This window comes from Peromyscus leucopus, chromosome 5 (assembly GCF_004664715.2).
Source record: "Peromyscus leucopus breed LL Stock chromosome 5, UCI_PerLeu_2.1, whole genome shotgun sequence".
Lineage (NCBI taxonomy): Eukaryota > Metazoa > Chordata > Mammalia > Rodentia > Cricetidae > Peromyscus > Peromyscus leucopus.
The window spans coordinates 66,732,566-66,754,495 of NC_051067.1; the positions used below are offsets into that span (position 1 = coordinate 66,732,566).

General features: G+C 41.5%; 1 protein-coding gene across 1 annotated transcript in view; it reads right to left on the bottom strand.

The window, feature by feature from the left end:
* Cubn (cubilin) overlaps positions 1-21,930 on the bottom strand; it is a 225,265-nt gene that overhangs the window by 88,853 nt on the left and 114,482 nt on the right. The window contains 4 exon segments of the mRNA XM_028870517.2: positions 1,026-1,136; positions 3,283-3,396; positions 5,521-5,656; positions 5,658-5,681. Of these exon segments, the coding sequence (XP_028726350.1) occupies positions 1,026-1,136; positions 3,283-3,396; positions 5,521-5,656; positions 5,658-5,681 (385 nt within the window).

Here is a 21,930-nt window from a genome sequence, read left to right on the forward strand (position 1 = left end):
TGCCTGAGCACTAAAGATGCACTCTAGATACCAGCATAGCCAGGATGAATATAGATATGATGAATTTTAAAAAAAAAATAGAGGAACAGAGGGAAAGCAGATGTGACTAGACTCTAACGGTAACTCAAGTGGACACTTGCAGCCAAGTAGGGACAGACAATAGTGCACTTAGAATCTCAGTGCATTATCACAGAGAGGAGGAGATGGTGGATCAAGTTCCATGCATTCAACACCTGGCTTGCCATTCACGAGTTATGTAACCTGAGACAAGCTACTTGGGTGTTCTGTGACCCAGTTTCCTCATATATTAGAAATAACTAAATCTATGTCGTAAGGCTATAAAGACTGAGTTACCACTTATAAAGTACTTAGAGTAGTACTCTGCAGGAGGTGGTTGGGTAAGAGTATGTGTTATATAACATATCCTTGTCTTTGGTTCTATACCAATGGATTAACTTCTCACACAATACAATTTGAGGTGTGCCTGGTGCCCAGTCCTTGTCCACTAGGCTCTGTTATGGGCACAGTAATAAAAGTAGTCTCCTCTGACAGAGCTTGTCTTCTGTAAGGGGAGACACTTCCATGGCAAAATGCTCACAGAGAAAGTGTTCATTTCCAATGGAATATAAGAAGTATTTTAAAGTACTAGCCAGAGATTTCTGAATGTTCTGTTTAATGATGAAATGGTCTTTGTTCCACTACTGCTTCAGATTGTGATTTGGAATCTGTAACTTGCACTTTAGGAACACACTAAAATATACACACTATTTGTGAGCATAAATAAGTTGAGTTTCTTGAGTCCCACATTATTCTGCTTTCCTACCCTCTGATTCATTCCCATGTGGCTTATGAGACTCTTCATGCTTATTGGAAACACTGTAACTTTGAATGTCAACAACAACAACAACAACAACAACACACACACATACACATACACACACACACACACACACACACACACACACACACACACACACACACACTACGTGCCAAGACTACAGATGTAAATGACGAGTCTTTGGTACCTTGGACAGGTGCGTCATAGTCCTTGCCGTCCAGAATTTCTAAATAGTCCCGTGTACAGTCTGTGCTGTCTTGTAGTTGAAAGAGGCTAAAGGAGAGGGTAACATGACTGACTATAAAAAAAAGAGAGAGAAGAGGGATGGTTATTTAATCAAATATTGGCAAGCAGAACAGAGAGATTTTTGCCTCTGGTACTTTGAGATGAGGGTTTTCCAGCAGGGAAGCCAGGCATTTGGCAGCTTTGCACAGGGGTGGGGTCAGTAAACAGAGCTAAGGGCTCAGCTTCATGCTTAAAGGGCTTCCTTTGAAGAGTAACAGAATCGATGCTTTTGAAAACGCCTGTAGAATCCCAAATGCCAGTCATGGTAACTGAGAACTCTTTGGTAAGTTCATCCCAGAGACTTTGGGAAATGTCTTATTGGAAAACATAACCATAGGCTGTTGTTTTGTTTTATTAGCTATTGTTGTCTTCCTCTCATAAACATTCTTCTCCACAGGTTAGTTTTCTTAGACTCTGATTCCTTACATGCGCTGTACTGAGACACCCTTCTTCCACAAGACACAGCACACTCAAGCTTATTTAGCTGTCAGAACCAGTGCCCGAGAGCTTCTGAATCATCCATCAGGAAAGCTTTGAACCACGCAAGGAACAGCAAGTGCCTGGGTACATTTTCCCTTTGTTGTCCCTCACAGCGTCCCTAATCTTCAGAATGGGATCTTTTCCTGTTGCCGTCCTTGCAGTGAGAACTTTCATCTGGATGTTTTTACAGCTCCTTAGAAAATAATCAATAAGCACAAAACTGCTGGACAAAACTGGTGGGGGCTGGGTGGGCTTCTTTTTCTCTGCTTTGTTGGGGCTCCACCCTCTCCATCTACAAAGACTAAGAATTACATCACCGGCTCCCACATCTTATGCGTGGCCACAAAATAGAATCAATTTGTGAAGTTCTGTTTCACAACTAATAACAATTAAATTAAACTCAATATTTAAGCCCAGCTCTTCTGCAAATTATTTTATGCTGGGGCCTGATTAGCCTAAGTGACTGTCCTATTTTCACACAGGTCATTAATTAGAGAACAGAAAAGAGGACTTAATGGCTTTCCCACTTTGTGTCTGAAATCACAGACTCTTCCTGGAAACCTTAAAGGAGGGCAGGGTTCAAGTGAAATAGAATTCCTAATGAGACCAGGATCACTGTGTTTGGAGCCGTTCTGACATGTCTATAAGGGCCATTTTCTCTGCCTGTAAAACGTGGACAGACTATTACCATGTCAGATAATAGAAATCTAAGGTTCCAAAAAGAAAAGAAAGTAAGCATTTACTGAGTGCTTCTAGGCCTGTGCTGGCCTTTCATCAATATATACATGGCAGGAGGGGATAGGTTTGCTATTAGTTTCCCCTTTAGTGACCAATAGCTTGTGACATCGTATCCTCCAACTGTAAGATAGTTCTCCAAACTCTATCTTCATTATTCACATATTCATCCAGCATCTACCGTACTCAGCAACACGTGTCAAGAGCTGTTTATCTATCAATTACTTTTTCATGACCTCAATCTCACGTGCCTGCCAGTACAACAAAGATGTACACAAATACAACTTAGGTTTTTGTGCATGGTAGGTAGGTACACATTTTAGGAGCCACATCCTCAATCCTTTGTTTTTGTTTGGTTGCTTGCTTGCTTGCTTGTTTGTTTTTAAGGTAAGGATTTCACTGATCCCAGAGTAGTCTCCAACTGGATATGAATAGAGGGTGACCTTGAATTTCTGCTTCTTCCACTCAGTGTGTGTTGCAATGACAAGCATGTGCCACCACTTGATGCATGTAGTTCTGGGCATCAAACCCAGAGCATCAATGGTGATACGCAGGTACTCAGCCCACTGAGTTATACCTTCAACTCGCCAGCCCTGGGATTTTTTTAGAGGCAAGGTCTCCATATATTACTCAGGCTGGCCTTGAACTTACTGTTGAGCCCAGGCTGGTCACCAACTCAAAAACCTTTTGCCTTAGCCTCCAGAGTACTAGGATTGCCACATCCAGCCTTAAAAATTCCTTTAAATTAATATGAATCACTTTAAAGAATGTCTGTGTACTAGACTAGAAAAATGACTGTTTTGATGCATTCCAGGAACCAGGACTTCCAAAAAAAGGTCAGCCATCAATTGTTACCACTGAAGACATAAGTGCCCTACTGACGGCCATACTTCCCAAAGGTATCCCTTGCCCCAGACTCTCAGTTTTTTATTTTTGTTACTTACATGGAGGTTGAGCTTCAAGTATCCAAGTACAGTTTTGATTGTTTAGATATTTATTAGGGAACAATGGAGAGGAAATAGTATCAGAAGAGTCAGTGATGATGTGGCCTCCACATTCTGGGAAGTACAAACACACATGTCATATACTTTTGATTTCTACCAACTACACCAATTATTAGACGACTGAAAGTACTTCTTATTTCCACAGTGCATGCCAAGAAAGCTCTCTGATAAGGAAGCTAGCTGCACATAAAGCTGCACACAAAAAACCATCAGATAATGAGAAAATACTTTACAGTTATAATATTTTTCAATTACAGGAAGTGGGGACATAGAACAACACTTTAAATGGCTATGAATTGTCTGAATCATTCAACCGACACTCTGGCGTTGATTCACTCATTCTATTTACTCATTAATTATAGGAAGGGTAATTTGTTTATAAATGAACTTTATTTTCTCTAGAAAACACTCAATTTGTAAAGGTGATTGCAAATTAACCAGAGAAGTTCAGTGCTCTGTGGGAACCAAGGAGAGGAGAGTGTGCTGCACTGTTGAGTGCCCAGTCTCCAGAGGAGGCAGAGCTAGACCAGGATCTGGAGCATGAGAAGCACAGCGCAGGAAATGGGCAGCCTGAGCAGAAGACATTGGTGAGGAGAAGGGCCCTATTTATCCGGTCTTGACTGAAGCAGTCGAGGCTTAGATCTTGTTGGAAGCAGCACTGTAAAGGGGGCAGGGCAGGTTTTGGAACTGTGCTTCACAGTTGGAGTGGCTTGACTTCCATCTTCAAGCCACACAGAGACAGGACAGACATGAGGAGTCTCAGTGTGATCAGACTGTGTCTCTTACGAGTTATTTGGGAGAAAGATGGAGCAAGAGTGGGTGAGTTTGAGGAGGCTATTGTAAGAGTTCAGATAGGGAGGAGAGGGTACTCTTACTCTGAAGCAACACTTAAGGCAACATTAAGCATAAAGTAAAATAGTGTTAAGTACTACTTTTTCTTTGAAATCACCGAGAATGGTAGACACACACGCTAGTGTCTTGCTCCAATGTCTCTGAGGGTGCACCTTTGTGAGACTGACTCCGAAACACTCTCCACCCAGGAGTGTTTACTAATATGATACCAGCAAGTCTACTAGAGTGGATGTTAACGGGTGCATGATGACTGACCAGGCTAACCTTATTTGAGGTGGGGCCAGTGAGAAGGCTCAGCCAATAAAGGTACATGCCATCAAGCCTGCAGACACAAGTTCAATCCCTGAGAGCCACATGAAAGGAGAGAACTGAGTCCCATAAGTTGTCCTCTGACCTGTGCATGTGCACCATGACACATACAAATAAACACATGTACAATTTTTTTAATTAAAAATTTTTTTGAAGTAAATGATCTGAGTCATATAGATAAAAATCATAGCCCCATTCAAACCAATTAACAATCACTCTAAGTTCTGGGCTCCTTCTATGTCTGCCAATTTGATAAAGATTAATCTCTGAGAAAAAAATCTGGTGAAAGGCAATGGGTGAAAGGCTTGGGAGAGGAAATTGAGAAGTGGTGACTTGTGGATAAAAACAATAGAAAAATATGGAATTCAGCAATGAGGCAAACCATTCTGTGGAGAGAGAATCTGACTCTACATTACAAACAAGTCTTACAGTTGTATATCTCCTTGGTTAGGTACTAGGTAAATGAATTTGGCTAATTCTTTTTTTTTTTTTATCTCTGGTACTGAACCATTAAATGTTATCCTAAAAACATGTGGCTTAAGAGATTTACAGATCCTATATGTGTGGCTGGATAGTTAGTTAAGCCTGCAAAAATGCTGAACTCTACGTCTAGAATGAAGACCAGTGGGGGTTGGGAAAGTATGTTTGGGGAAACATAAAGAGGAGCAATGAGGGATTTTATAACGATCATGTTGTCTTTCTTAAAATGTGATATATTTCTTAAAAGTAAAAAAGCAGAGACGGTAATAAAACTGTTCATGTATCCTGGGAGAAAAATTCTGTTGAAGTATAAATAAAGATGGCTCAAGCTAAAATAAAAAAAGAGAGAGAGAGAGATTTACAGATCCTAAGACATCATCATCATTTAAGGTATATGAAGATACATAAAATATATGAACAGCTAGCATACACATAAGTCTTCCTATCTGAACATTTGCATGTTAAGTTGGAAACTCTGGTGAACTTCTGAAGTCTGGTTACAGCAGTTGGGGGTTAGGTGACCCACAGGATACTTACCTTGCCTGAACTGAGCTCGGAAGCCCCTGCCCTGTCTGGAAGAGCCAGACCGGAATCTCACAAAGAGGCTGTTTCCTGAAGAAGTGATGGAGTTAGGTGGCGTCTGTCTTCCACACACACTGGCGACACGGGTGCTTTGTGGAACTTGAGCCATCATACGTCTGCAAAGATGGAAGACAGAAAACTCTCAATACTGCAAGTTTACATCTATAAGGCCCATATTCTGTGGATCATCTGCATATCAATGAGCCAGTAAAGCATTGCATTGGCTGGATCTACAACAGTTGGCTTTATTTCATTGTCTTGTTGTAGAGTTCCAGGGGCATGTCTGAGTGTTTGGTCATTTCTAGAAACAATACAAAGATTTCAGTGTGAGGTTTTCTGCTAACACCACCAATACCTCTGTAAATTCTGACCCTCACAGAGCCCTCCTTTTCCTCATGACCATCAGCACATGCCCACGATGTGTACTGAAAATGTTTGATGCAAAGTTGATGCGCAGGAGCAAAACAGGTGAGAGATAACGAACGAGTAACCATTCATTGTTAGAAACACAACATTCTTGGAACCTTTTGCTCCTTAGAGGCTCATAGACAATGAGCAAGAAAAATGGCAAGAATAATAGGAGTGGGATTAGCCTGGTGTAGGAAATTACCTCATTCAAAGACATGTATCAGGTTCCATCCCTGCCCAGGACTGTACTGGAGCTCCTTTGACATACCTTCTGTGCCAGTGGAGTAAAGTTATATTATATGTGCCCAAATCTCCGCATCAATATGTAAAATTGGAGTTTACGCATCTGTTTGGCATTCTGAGCTAGCATGAGCTCTTGAACACTTTTATGTATAAACAAGGAATTGATAAGTCTCTTGTCTTTGCATGGTAACACTTGGGACCACTAGGTACATACTCTGTCAGAAATTGAATTTAGTCTTTCTTATTTGATTCCTCCAACCATTTTCTCTACCTGTATTTTTATCAAAAAATTCATAGACAATCTTAGTGATGTATAAGTTACATAATTCCTAAGTGGGAATAATTCCTCAAGTTACTTTGAGTCCAAAAACTTGATTTTAGCATCTAGCATTGAAACTCTTATTTTGTCCAATATAAGATATCTGTTGAACAAGGTAGATATATTACTATAGTGAGAGTCAGTATCTGGAAATATTAAATTAAATATGACTATCTCATTCAAACCTAATTTCCATCTGCATTTTGTTAGAAAAATGTGGGTAGATAACAGAATATTCAGGGCACTAAAGTAAGGGAGGTATTCACAAGTAACTTGGAAAATCTAGTGATGACTGCAATCAGCATTCTGTTAGAGAATCAGGGTTGGGAGTGTATTCTGAACTGATTTGTAGAAGCACATGAATCATATGGCCATAGGATTTAAATCCTCAGAGAAAGGGACCAGGCTTTTATAGTAATAAATACAAAGTAAATCTGGTTATAGAACAACACTTCTTTCTCCCTTCCCCCTCTTATCATTTAATGTTCACATTTTAAATCCAAACATTCAATACATAAAACTTTAAAAATGATTTTTATTCAACAAACATTGACTGAAAATTGAGTGATATTCATCTAGCCATTTCAAAATATGATTTTCAGATCTAATCGGTTCAACCAGTCACTTAGTCTCTGCGGAGAGTGTTCAACTTTAGGACATCTGTGTCACACAAGCTCAGAGGATACCCAGGAAGAGGGCAGCAGATAGGACTGTGAGAGTCAGAGGATAGGGAGGATTGCTGGGGAGCAGTGTCTTCTGGACATGACTGGGTCTTTGCACCCATGAACTTACACAGCTGTGGTTGCTTGCATGAGGCCGTGCACACGATCAAGGGAGTCAATATCCAAACATGGATAAGGGAGGATTCATGAGGCTCCTCCCCCTAGCTGAGGAACTACTGGCAGCTGATGGTTGATGGGAAAGGGTGAGTTTTCTTCTGTGATATGGGCCTTGTTCGTGCTCCAGTGTACAACTCTATACTCATGTATGCACAAGCAGCCCTGTACTCAGATGGTCATTGTGAGGTCCAAAACAAAAACCCTCCAATTCCTCAGACTCCAAAAGGCACTCCAAATATCCATAAATGAGCTCAGCCTGTACTATAGGAGGACTTCTGGTGATTAGATAAAAGCCAGCATTCTTCTTCTACAAGTTCCTGTCTACCAAAAGGAGTCATTTCCCTTACCTCCAGAAGAAGGGACATATGGCTACATGTGGTGACTATCAGTATATCAAAACTCAGGCTGGCTTCCAGATCATTCAGTATCCCAAGTACCTATTACACATTTCAAAATCCATGCTAGCATTCTATCCCTTCTTGTCCCCTCTCCTCCCCTAAACTCCTTCCAGCTCATGGGCTTTCCTCTACACCCCTATGCCCCCAGCTACCTAGTCTCCTTATAATCCTGCTATCCTCAACATGTTTTCTCTATGCTCTGCTCCTTCTGTTCTCCCCTTTCTTGCTGTTTGCTCGCCATGTTTGGTCTACTTCTTTCTCTCTCTGCTCTGGACTCTCCCAAATGCCTCTGGTTGTTCTCTCTCTTATATCTACAGTAAAAACATTCTTCTTCACCATACCATGGAATAGTCATCCTGTCAATTTACGCAGTTATTAAGCAAACAAACATACAAAGGCATGTAGTTGGGGATGGGTTTAGAGGAGGGATCCAGGAGGAGTAGGAGGGGGCCTGAGGGATGATTATGATCAAAATGAATTACATGCATGTATGAAAAATTCAAAATAAAGAAATATTGTTTCCAGTCTAGTATGATTGCTTCTTTCAGACTTTGTTTAGAGCTAAACAACATATAAGCCATCACAAACACACCTCTTAATTTGCTTAATTTCTTAAATTTTGGTAAAGTACTAGACTGTATTAAGTATATACAAACTCCCAAAAGAATAGAAACTGAACCTTTTCCAAGCCCACACTTTTTAAAAAGGCAAAATGTTCTGGTTTACTTTATGCTGTTGTGATAAAATGTCCTGACAAACAATTTAGGGAGAAAAAAGGCTTTAATTCAGCTTATAATTCCCATTACAGTCAGTCATTGTGAGAAAGTTATGGCAGGAACCTCAAACAGCTAATCACATTACATTCAAGAAAAGAGCTCGGCCCCTTCCTTGCTTGTTCTCAGCTTGATTACTCTTATAAAGTTCAGGACCTTTTACCTAGGGAATGGTACCACCCAAAGTAGGCTGGTACTTATATCAATTAATTATGTTGAATCCCCCATAAACTTGCCCACTCAATATCGACAATCCCTCCCTGAGACTCTCTTCTTAGGCCATTCTTGTCCTTGAATTGAAGTTATATACCAACAGCATATCAAATATGTATGTGTGTATGTCTGTGTTGTAAGTTTATAGGCATGGCTAAAAATGCCTCAAGTTACTCTCCAACAACATGTGGTTGTTTTTAAATAAAGAAAGTGAGACAAGTGTGCTTATTGCGAAATTATGCCCTATCCAAAATAAGCCAGTAACTTATCTAAGATAAGCTAGTGAGCATGAGTCTTCACTCACCAAATTCCACATAACATTGCTTCTTTAAAAAAAAAAAAACAAAAAAAAAAAAAAACTTGTGATAGCTGGCTTATTGTCATGTGTTCGTAACCCCAGAATTTTGAAGACTGTGGTAGGAGGTCATAAATTCAAGCCCAACTTGTACTATAAGAGTAAGACGCTGGTTACATACGTAAATAACTTATGCATACTTAATCATCATTCTGTAAAATTTCAAAGTCTCAGACTAGCAATGAGACGGTATTTTTAAATTGCATGTGAAATATCAATTCTACTTGAGAATGCTTTCAACATTAGCAATATTAAGACAATATTCTCACATTTTAATTTTTAATTTGCAAAGTTACAAGGAAGCACCGCAAGAAAGAAAATACGAGAAATTTGTTTCTGCTTATTTAAAGGTCTACAGTCATGAGCCTATCAATATGTATGGTCCCTTGTTTCTACTTAGCTCCCAAAACAGAGCTAGCAAATTGTATCACCACTGGATAAATGTATAATGCATTCATATAACTTAAGTAATTCTTAAGTCTGCTGCCAAGACTAGGCTTAGGAATTGATTTTTCAACCCCCTATTGAAGCAGGAAATGCCACAGCAGCATACACACAAGATAAGGCTCTCAACTTACTCTTCTCTTCTAGGTGACACTAATGAAGTAATGAGGCTGAATCCACAAAAGAAAAAACAGGCACCATGTTCTGGACTCCAGCTAGCACAGCTCCCAACAAGCTGAGCCAGAGCTGGCTAAATGGTAAACATTTCTGCGGGAAAGGGAGCGCCTTTCGAAGGGACTGGGGATGGTATAAAATTACAGGATTCTAGCATACACATTTACTAAGCCAAAATGTAACTTTAGTGCATAAAAAGAAATGAAAAGTACCGAGCCTGGCACGTAATAGCCAGTAAAAAGAGACGTGTAAATGTCAAACATATGTCGGTCTGTAGTTTCTAAGAACAGAGAGCTGGGTTGAGAAACACCTTGAGAAAAAGCTGCCCTCTCCTTCATGAGGTGGATTATAGAAACAAAAAACAAAGCAGGCTCAGCAGTAAGAAGCTCTTCACAGGGGAGAGGGGTCCCCTGCGGCTGCTGTCATGCCAGCTTTTCTATATTCTGGGCCCAAGGAGGGAATGGCAAGGGTGTGGTCACAGAGCACAGACATCCCCACACACTCAGCTCACACAGTGTGAGGGAAAGGCACGGGAGGAGGTGGCCCAAGGGCTTTGAGCTTAGCCCACAGCCCAGAGTATCTATCTCGGATTCAGGACTAGTTGCAATGTCTCAGCTCCTTCCATACCCTGAGCCCTAGCTAGAAGCAAGGACTGAACTAATGGATTAGGAATTTTCATATTTGACATTTCAGTATTGTGAGGTTTGAGTAAATGTCAACCATTGTCAAGTTAATACGTGTCCCCCCTTGTCATAGATCAAGTGGCATTAGGAAACTAATCAGTCAAGTGAGAGACTGACATCCCTTCCTGATGACATTTACAGTTCTGGGAGGAGGGGCTCTAGGTTCAGAGTCTTACAAAGTGGCAGTGTGAGGAAACACAATGAGAGTCTTTTAATTTACTGGAGATAATGTGTTGATGTAAATATTCATTATGAACGAACTGTATGAGCTATTGAAACATTGATAGAACTTTTTTTAGAGGGAAAGAATCTTTAGCAAATCATTTTATAAGCTTCAATGTGGGGGTGGAATAACGGAGGTGATGTTTCCTGTCTTAGGGAACAAGCTGCTCCCCTTCATGTGCTTCCCAATCATTGTTTAGCCACCTACTCTGTGAAAGGGAACTCATATTAGTCTTTATCAAATATTATTGTGAGAATTAAAAAGAATGAAATAGAAACAATTAGAGTTCCTGGTATACTGTTTGTGTAACAGATAGCTATTAAATAGCACAGATCTTCATGACAAAACATTTTACATCTCTCCTCTGTCTCCCAACCCAGAGGATCAGTATGCTGTCAGTTTTCTCTGCTGTATCTTTTGATTCTATCTCTTCTATGCCTGGAGGCTCCCTCTGGGTACTTTAGTATTTGGATCTTGCCTTGATCCCTTTTTTTCTGCCTTGGTTTTGTGTCATCTATCAATTCAGTCTCCCAGCAACTGCCATGGTGCTGTGCGTGCGCTGTCTCTAAAGTCTGAAGTCAGATACAAAAGGCAAGCTGAACAGCCCTATAGGTTTGAGGATGACATCAGAGAAGCAGCCACTGGTGGTTACACTTGAGAACTGAACACGTGATTGATGTGGATGCTAGCAACGGTGCTTTAGCCTGGAGTACCCCCTCTGCGATGATCATAACCCTGGAATGATTAAATGGCTCATGATCGACTGATGGAAATATCAGTCACTCCTGATGGCCCAACGCCCATGACTGCAGGGCAAAAATGAATTTCAACTGTGGTAGTAACACATCTTTTACTTCTGAAACTTCCAAGTTGAGCTTTCCATGAAGAGAAGCTGGGAATGTAGAAGTGTGTGGTTGTCTTTCCACATGTGGCACTATACTTTTTGTTAGCTTATTTGCGAATCATCTGGGAAATAACAAAATAATGCGATTGCAGCCTAACAAAATGTGTTAGGTGGGGGCTGGTAGGACACCTCAGGAGGTCAAGACAGCTGCAGGTAAGCCTGATGACTGGAGTTTGATCCCTGGGACCCAATCACATGATGGAAGGAGAGAAGTGGCTTTAACAGATATGCATATCTGACCTCCATATGCATACCCACATGAACACAAAATTAACACATAAAATGTATTTAAAAGTTAATCTAGTTAGGATGATGTATTGAAGACTGAAAGATAGTTATATTCATATATATATATATATAATATATATAATAGTTATATATATAAGATAGTTATATATTACATGTATATATATGTGTTGTGTATATATATATATATATATCTTCAATTTTAAGTGTTTAAACACAAAGGGGGGAATTTTAATGATTTAATAATGATAGTGAGCAAAGAGCTGAGGATTCTGAATCCAGTTCTGTAATCCCAAGGTCCACAATATAAAAAGACAACTAAGACCTTTGAAATAGTGTGACTACTTGTGTTAGAAGTAGTGGCAATGGGAGACTTAGTAGTAACAGCAAAATGCCAATATGAGGCACTGGTACCTCAATATATATATTAGTTCTTCTTATGGTCCCAGTATGCAGCTTGGAAACTTGAGACTTAGAAAATGTGTCTTGGAATCAAATACTTACTAGTAACACAGAGCAGTATAAGCCCTGTCTTCCTGACGTCTTACTGGTTATCACTGAACCAAGGGGGAAGGTAAAATCAAGTTCCACTCATTTAGCTGGAATATTAGGAGGCCAGAATTCTGTGAAGCTAAGTGAGATCCCTACGGCCTTTTAGAAAGATAGTCACAGGAGCTTCCTGGTCATCTAAAACTGCACTGGAGCATCCTTAGGGGCTGTGATCTTGGCTGTCAACTTGACCTCATCTGGAATTAACAAACAGCCAATCAGCTGGGCACACCTGGGAGGGGTTTTTCTTCATTGGATTATTTGAGGTGGACCCAACCCTAATCTGGATCAGTTGAGGTCAGAAGACTGACTCAAAATCTGGACCACACCTTTGTGGAGCTCACAGAAAAAGACAAGGAAGATGGAGGCTTCTGCCTTCTGCCTGCTCACCCTCATTCTCGCTGGCCAATTCCTCCCTCCTGTTCCTTTAGAGGACCCTGATGAATACCGGGACATTTTAGTAAATCTTGTGTCAGGCTCCTGTGGATTTCAGAGGGTTCTGTCATGCATTCCATTCCACTAAAGAGCTACGACATTTCCAGTGTGGCTGATCCAGCAAGATGTCTTAACAAACAGCCCAGTGTCTGGGCTAATAAATAAACCTAAAACTTGTATCCCTGACTGCTGAACCCGGCTGTGCTCTTGGGCCTGGGTGCAGTAGTAACTGTCCACTTCCCTTCTCAGGCCTAATCACAGATCTCTGATACAGCTTCTTCCCTCACTGCCACCCGGACTCCATTTGGCCGCCTGGTCCTCACTCCTCACTAAATTGTAACTCTGGCACCTCAGGTCTCCTGGTTCCAGTGCTTTAAATCTTCACAAGGTGAAAGAGATGTGGGGGAGGGTAATACACTGGGGGTGGCGGGTAAAAGAGCTAATTTATATCTGTCAGGTCCAAAGGAAACTCCAGTTCCCCAAACTCCAAAAAGCACTCCAAATATCCAGACGTGAGTTCAACTTGCTATGGGAGGGTTTCTGGAGGTTAGACAAAAGCCAGCACACCTCAGGAACTTGTGAAACCAGTTCCCTTCTACCGAAAGGAGTCATTCCCCTTATGAAAGGAGTCATTCCCCTTACCTCCAGCAAAAGCGACAAATGAATCTCCAATTAACAATGACCTCTGGCACCTCTCAGCATAATCAAGGTCTATGCTACCTCCAGGCTCCAGCAGTCCCTTCTCACAAGTACTTGTTAGACATTTCAATGCTCCCGTCTCCTGGCCCTTCCCTCCCCTTCTTATAACCCGGCTGTTTGCACCACTCTAGGCCTCTGCTGCTGCTATTCTCCGTATGTTTTTCTATTCTCTACCCCCTGCTCTTGTCCCCTCTCTTGCAGACAACACTTGCCATGTCCAGCCTGCTGGCCCTGTTCGGTCTACTTCTTTCTCTCCCTGCTCGGGACTCTTCCAGATGCCTCTGGGTATTTTCTCTCTCTTACGCACAATAAAATGTTCCCCTATCACGGAGCAGTCACGTCATTTGTTTATACAATATCAAGGTACGAAATCAACCTGGAGAGCAGGGAACCCGTGAACACCTTCACATGTTATATACAGGAGCAGAGCTGCTAATGGAATCCCCAGCTTCATGTCTGGCTCCAAGACAGAGGAAGTACTAAATGACAAGGAGGGGAGCCCCTCAGGATATTGTCCATGCTGTTAGTCATAAATACAACCAGGGAAGGATATGGAAACACGACTCTTGTAGCGGCTTTTCTTGAGGGGAGAGAGGAAGGAAGCATGGGCTTTCTGGCAGTGACCTTTCCCAGCACACTGCTCTGAAAAGGAATACCAAGTTCAACTCACAACTTCCCATCTCAGCTCAGGACTCCTGCTCCTGGGCTGTTGGTGGTCTACACTACCTGAATCACTCTTCACATTTTCTCAAGACCACGAGATGCAAAAATGTGCAGTGTCTACAAGCCGTGACTTAAAAAGGCAGCATTTAAAGAGACTCTGAGCCGAAAGGAACAGAAATCACAGTAACTATCCTGGCCCATGAACCCAGAGCTGTGGCTGCAGCTCAGCTCCGGCCTTTGCTTTGGCACAGCGGCTGGAGATTGATTGGCATGGGCATGGCCATGGCTAAGCAGGTTATCAAAAGTGAGTCACAAAGCAAACATTTTAAAGACCTTACTCCAGCACCTCAGTGCAAACTAAGATGTTTGATGGGGATCAGGGGGGAAGGGGAGAAGGGAAGTAAAAGGGGAGGGAGGAGAGAACAGGGGGGGCTAAGGAGGAGGGGAGCAGGAGGAAGAGAGGCTCTCCTGATTCCTTTGTAAAACAGTAAATATTTAAAGAAGGTTGTTTTCCTTTGTCTCTCCGAAGCTCCAGTCATCTGCTATTCCTGCTTCCCTTTGGCTCCTTTTGAGAAATGACTATTTTAAAAGCAACATCTCATGGGCTGCATGGCAAAAGAAAGACAAAATGTGGATGTATTAGGTGCCCGCCCTCTTGCACCCTGGGTGTTGTGAGCAGGTAATGTGAACAACAAGTTCTGCTGCCTGGGAGTGAGGCTGGGGGATCTGGCTTGTTTCAGTTCGGATCCCACCCTTGGCTTCCTTTCACTTAGATAAGCACCGAAAGGTTCAGAAAAGAACAAAACAAAACCAGTTAGGGCTTGCCCGCCTCCTGCAGCCCTGGCTCGGTTTGCCTTCGTGTATGCTCCCTGCAAATGAGAGGCAGGATGGGCCTGGACTCTGCTTGCTTTTTATCTGTGCTCATTCTCACAAGGCAGACAGACATTCCATTGCGCTGAGCAAAGAGGCTGCTGGAAACAGAGGTCAGCCTCCAGGGGCCCTGGGTGCCCCTCAGCTGCCCTCCCTCTTCCCTCTCCCCTCCTGCCTCTCCCCTCCTCCCTCTCTCACTCTGAGCCCAACCATTCTCTCCCAGATCAATAAGAACTTGCAGACCCATAGCATCTAAAGCTCAGGAGAGAAATTCTAATGAAGCAATTAAACTGGCAGTTGGAGGTCACTCTAACACTCAGACCTCAGAAAGGAAACCATGCTGAAGCTGCTTTCTCCTGCTGACACCCAGAGTCACTCCCCAGCCAGCAGGTCCCACTACTGCCTAGCATGAAATACTCATGGTGTATCATTTCCGGAAGCCAGAGGAGAGTTAAGGCCAGGCTGGAAATGAGATGAATAGAAAGCACAGACATGTCACCAAATTTGTTGAAACCCAACTCCTAGTCTGCCTTTCAGGTCAGCTCTCTGTGGTATCTACCCTCAACATTTTAATAGAAGGTTTTGTTTGTTTGTTTTTTGTTTTGTTTTGTTTTTTTTAATAAATCAGTTTCCCTCTGTTTTCATTATTGCAGGGTGAAATTCTGAAAACTCCACCTGGTCCATGAATCCTAAGTCCTCATACAGCTCAGAATAACGAGGTTCTACATCAATAATAGCGCCAGGAACGAGCGGATTGCAGCACAACCCCACAGGTATCAGCTGCAAATCTTCAACTGCACTGATCCCAGCAGGAAGACAGATGGCAGAGACTCATTCACTCATTAGTCACTGTTTGTCTATTAGGGATTCACGCATCCCCACATTGCTACCTTTGGGTGCAGCCCGCTGTAGGTTAGATGAAAAGAGGAGATGGACAGTGGTTATTACTGTATTACCTTAGCTAATTGTGCATCCCAGGGACAGAACACCTGACAGACACAATTGAAGGGGAGATACCTTTAACTGAGCTGATGGCTCTATTTTTAATTTTTAATTTGTTTCCTCTGCATGCTAAAGTTAGCCGTTCATTCCCAGTGCTCCAGCTTGGGGCTATTTGTGGGCCCACCTTACCTTCCAGATGCACTGCTGTCTGTGTACACAGAGGAGAAAAGTGAGATGGCCACTCAGACCCTGGTGCTCTTGCATTCCAGAGACTGAACCTGAGAGGTCCTGTGTGTCAGACTTACTGTCCATTGCACCCTCCCGTTCCCCCTTTCTACTCACAAACTGGATGCTCTTCTCTAGCTTTCCATGTTCCCAGAGCCCTTAGCAAACTAAGATCCTCAGGTCATTCAGAGAGACAGAGAGAGAGAGAAAGGGAGAGGGAGAGAGAGAGAGGCCATACTCAACACCAAGGACCTAGCAGTAGATGCACATAATCAGCACCAAACATTGAATGAATGAATGAGGAATGATTGAATGAGCCAACCAGTCAATCAATCAATCAGCCAATGGAATCTAGACCTCCTGACTGCTAACCAAGGACATTTTCCACTCCATGTTTAAATTTCTAACATTTTCTTTCTTTCAGTGATAATTCAAGTCCAGGTTCACCAGAAATGGAAGTCAACTTTTATATTTTATCAAAATACTTATGCTTACTTTAGGGAGTATGATAAGGGCTTCCTTTGAGTACTAGGCCTGCTATTAATGTGTGCTGTATCTTGACCTAGACCCTGGTAGTCTCTTTCTTAAGGAGATAACACTAAATGATTTAGAATCTTTCCTGACTTTAACATTCTGTATCTTTATTAGCTCTATGACTGTTGATATTTCTACTATAATCCTAGTTACTACTTTTTTTTACGAAAACAGGATGACTTGTCACATTTAAGCAGCTTACCATGGTATTGATGGTACACTTGAACTTTTCTAAAAATGCCCTGAAGGCAATCATTATTAAAAGCATCATTGGCTGCCATTATTTTTCCCCTTGCTAATGGCTCTGTCTAAGCAACAGGAGAAAGAAATTACCTTTGGTGTCTCCAACATGAATGATTGGCTTTGTATGAGCTTCAGCTACAGAGAGTCTTGTGTAAGACATTGGACATCAGGGTGCATTTCACATCCAGTGTCCATCTGGCCATAAAGATAAATGGCTGGGTTTCAATGCTGGCCTTCACGAATCCCTACATAATTAACTGTATCTTGGATCCAAGCTTCCAAGCCTTACCAAAGCATTGCCCTGCCTGGTTCCAAACCTCTGTAGACCTTCTGTTCCCATAATCCAGTGTACTTGGCAACTGTGAGCAGCAGATCTCTTTCCCAACTTATCTGTATGCCTTTTTCATACTTAATTATGTTGCTGTGAAGGTGATTTCTAAGTTATATAAGAAAGGATGACTTAGCTTATACAAAGTTTGTGCCATTGGCAACATAAATGTATAAATCAGAAAAATATAGATCCTGTTTTCTAATTTCTCATTCTAAAAATACAATTATAGGACCCATCTGGGCCATTGCGTTAGTTAATTTTGTATCAGTGGCAGAATACCTGACAGATGCAGCTAAGGGGAGGGAGGGCTTAACCTGGCTGATGGTTCCGCAGTGACTTCAGTTCATCACAACAGAAAAAGCATGGTGGTGGAAAGGCTCCATCTCTGGGGATAAGATGTGAGCTGGATAACTCACATAGCATAAACCAGAGAACAACAAAATATAACATTCACATGGATGCTTTTAGTAACCTACTTCCACCAGTCAACCCCAACACCTGAAGGACCCACAGCCCTCGGAGTAGCACTACAAACTAGAAAGCAAGTGCTGAAATTATAAATGTTTGGGAGATACCTCAGATTTAAACTGTAACACTGTGTGTCAAGTCTGTGTAATGACAACACGACTATGATTATTTTTATCCATGGGTTATTACCTTTTACCCTTCCATATCATTTATGTCTATAATTATATGGGAACACTCAAGAAGTCCTGCACTTTCTATCCTAATGTGATTTAGAGTCTTCCACCACCTACCCTTTTCCTTACAAGGCTATTAAACCCAGTGACTCTGCTGATTCTCAATGGTCTTTACTGAAACTTTTTCTTTCTCTGCCAGCTCATTCCTTACAATTCTCATTGTAAAATACAGTCCTGAGTGAGTTATTTCTCTATTACGTGGAAAAATGTACATGGACTGAATCTACCTATAAGATAATTCCATATTTTTTTTTCTTTTTAACTAAGGCACGGAAGAGCATTCAACTTGGATGGCGTCTGTTGGCTTTGGTCTCCATGCTTCTTAACAACTGTCTACACTCCAGGCACAAATCTGGCCTTTCCTGTTCTGAAGTCCATGTGCTGTTTCCCTATCCTCCTCTGGCAGCCTCCCTCACCCCTTGCCTCACTGGTGCTCTCTCTCACTTAAATGCCACCTCCAGTGTGAAAGGTTTCCTGGCTTCCAGGACCAACTGAGTCACCCCTGCTGCTTCCTTGTGTTTGTTATGGCAGTGTGCTGAGTCCTGGGTACACTAAGGTAGAATTCCATTAGGAAGACTCCTAAACTTCTGCATCTGAGGCGTTTGAGCCCAGTGTCAGAGCTGTGGAGCCTCCCAGCTTGCTCCTAAGCCCATTGATCCTCTAATAGTCCATTCTACCTCTTCTCCTGATCCTTAAACATGTCTGTCTAAAACCACATGTGCTCATCAGTGACAGAAGCATGCTGAAGGCTACAGTCAAAAGCTTCTCTTTGACAGCAAACACATCTTCCACATTTTCTCAAATAACCCAACGACAAATGTGTCATAGGCCCCCTTATTAACCTATTCCAGTCAATGTGACTCAAGCTGAATGCTGAACTCTTCTCAAGCAGCACAGTTAGTAGTGATCATGTCATCCTACCGGAAAGCCCCTGATCTCTGAGCCACTGCACTACAGTGACTCACAGTGTTGGTGCAGTGCACTTTTGATATCATAACTCACCAAGTGCTTCAGGGTACCTGCTTCTCAGCACCCTTCTACCCACTGCCTAGGCTACTCGAGTTGTCTCATACTGACAACATGTTTGGATGATCACACATTGTGTTCTGATGTATCTGCTAAGCTGAATCCCTCCCAGAACCCATCTGCCAATTTAACTGCGCACCTCCATCCTCCGATGAGATCCTATTTGGGGCTTCACTTCCTCTTGCTCATTCTCTCCGGCAACGGTTGGTTAATCCAAGCCGTGCTGTGCATGGAGCTATGCTAGTAGTTAACACAAACTTTTGACTGTGTATTTGTCCCCAAGGTCCATGGAAAAATCGTTTCATGAACACAGGAAGGAAAAACACACCCAAGTTGGGTGTGCCTCTAATCTGGGTTTTGACCTGATCACACTCTGTATGTTGAGCTCGCGGGATCGTGGAATGTGCCAAGGAGGAGCTATATCTCCACTTGTCTGCTTAGGGAAGAGGAAATGGAGAAGTGCCTGGTGTCCCTGTCTGTGGGCAGAAAGTATGCTTCCAGCCCATTCAACTTCTATCAAAGACCCTTCTTTGAATCAGTGTTTATTATGTTTTGCTTGTAAAGAATTTTGCAAGTCTGTAGGGTTTCCTTCTTTAGACAGAACATACAATTCCACTTGCCTTTCAATTGTCTGCTTGCTTCTGATGACTGCTGTAGAAAGTCAGCATTTGGTCTATAGGATTCTGAAAAACAGTCTTTCCATACCCCGCCCCCTTGCTTTAAGAGTTTCTTAAGGAAACATGTCTTTCTATTTTTTCTGCTTGTGAATTTAGGTAATTTCTATTAAGTTGGTTCTTTACTCTATTTCAGAAGTCTTTATCATTAGCTTTCTAAATACTGCTTCTGTTACATTCTCTTCTCTCTTCCTTCTAGGATCTTTTCTATGCATTTCTAACATGTCTGAGCCTCTTTTCTGTATTTTAGTCTTTTGGTCACCTATGCCTTTCTTCATGTTCATTATTCTGGCTTATCTTCTAGTTCATCATTTCTCACTTCATCGTAATCTAATGTTCCCCAAATCCATATTCTGGAGTCTTCAACTTAGACAGTATTTTGTTTGTTTGTTTGTTTGTTTTGTGCGTGTGCGTATTGTTGTTGGTGGTGGTGGTCTAAAATTTTCAATTAGTTCTTTTTTTAAGGTTGTAATGTGACTTTTTTATAGTTGGCAATTCTTTGCTGAAATACTTTAGCTTGATTTTTATCTTCAGGAGCTTAGTAGTCATGTGTCTGGTGACCCCATTTGGGGGCATGGCAGCAACTTTGTTTCTGCTGCCTGTTGTTCCTCTGCATCTCATTTATGTAATAGCATCTCATCAAGTACATGACTTCAACAGGCTGCTGGCTACTGCACATGAGAATGTACAGAGGGTCTAGGATGATTCTCTCTCCCCTTAAAGAAAACTTTAGATTGCTTCTTCTGGTTTCCATACCTGAACATATAAGCAATACAAGATTTGCTCTCCTTCATCCTGAAATCTGTGGGGAGGACTCAATTGACTTGAAGTTGGGAAGCTTCATTTCACTTAGGTTATAAATTGTTGTTTTTTTTTTTTTTCCAGGTCCTGTACCTACCTGGATTCAGAGCTCACTGCCATCATTGCTCCCGAAGCCCCAGACGTACCGCTGACCTTTTCTGAATGGTCAAAACCCTTATGGGCAAAAACTATTTCAAATACTGTGTTCTCATTTCACATATTAAATGAGACATTGCTGCATTTAGAAAGCTGTTTTTAAATGTCATCCAATTTTAAATACTTTTTTTAGGAGAGTTTGTTCAAATTAGCATTAAGGAGAATGGATGTCCCACATATACTGCCTTGCCCACTTGGACTCTGAAGGCTTGTTAGGGGTTGAGTATATAGTCATGAGTCAAATGAACTTTTTCTAATGATCCAGCCTTGTAAAATAATGCCGAAAGTACACACCATCACACTTGATGGTTTTGAAACATGGAAAAACTTCTGGATTTTCTTGAAACAAATTCAAAAGAAGCTAGCCAGTTGGAGTGTGTGGAAGGAACAGGGAGGAAGCTAAAATAGGAAGGTCCACTAGCCAAGAAAGCCTGGTTTTATATTAGAATAAAATACCTATAAACAAATGGAATATCTTTGCTGGAAAGTCAGTAACCAAAACCTTTTAAATTGCAAAGATAAAGAAAGCTTTATTCATTCTTACATTAACTACAAAGTATTCATTTCAAGTCAGAAAGCTTTAGCTGTTGGTAGCTGCAACAAGTCTTTATCAATAAACCCACTAATAGTCACATCTTTTCTGTACCCCAATCTCCCAGCCTGTTTATCTATCAGAATATTGATTTGTTCAAGTAGCAAAATGAAAAATTCTCATCACAAGAAAAGTAAAACTCTCCAGGAACCACAGAAGCTTAATGATAACCCATCTAAGCTAGTTATGACGAGTCTAATGATAACCCATCTAAACTAGTTATGATGAGTCTAGTGATAATCCATCTAAACTAGTTATGACCAGTCTAATGATAACCCATCTAAGCTAGTTATGACAAGTCTCCCAGTGGGCTTCCATGACCTAGTTTGTGACCATCGTGTCCATAAGGAGGCTTTGTAGAAATTTTTCCTTGCACACACACACACACACACACACACACACACACACACACACACACACTGTCCCTTCTTTCTTTTCCCAGATAATGGACTGAGATAGGGCTATTGAAGCTATTTCTTGATATGAAGCAAAAATAAATAAATAAATAAATAAATAAGTAAATAAGTAAATAAGTAAATAAGTAAAAGCTAATAATGCTAGAGTAGAGATGCCGTTGTTGAGCAAACCTCTATATCTGCCACCTCCTGATCAGATTTTAAGCAAAATAAACGAACAAAAATACAATGTCCTTATATTTAAAGTTGCTAGGAATTGGTTCTCCTATGACCCTGGCACTGAAAA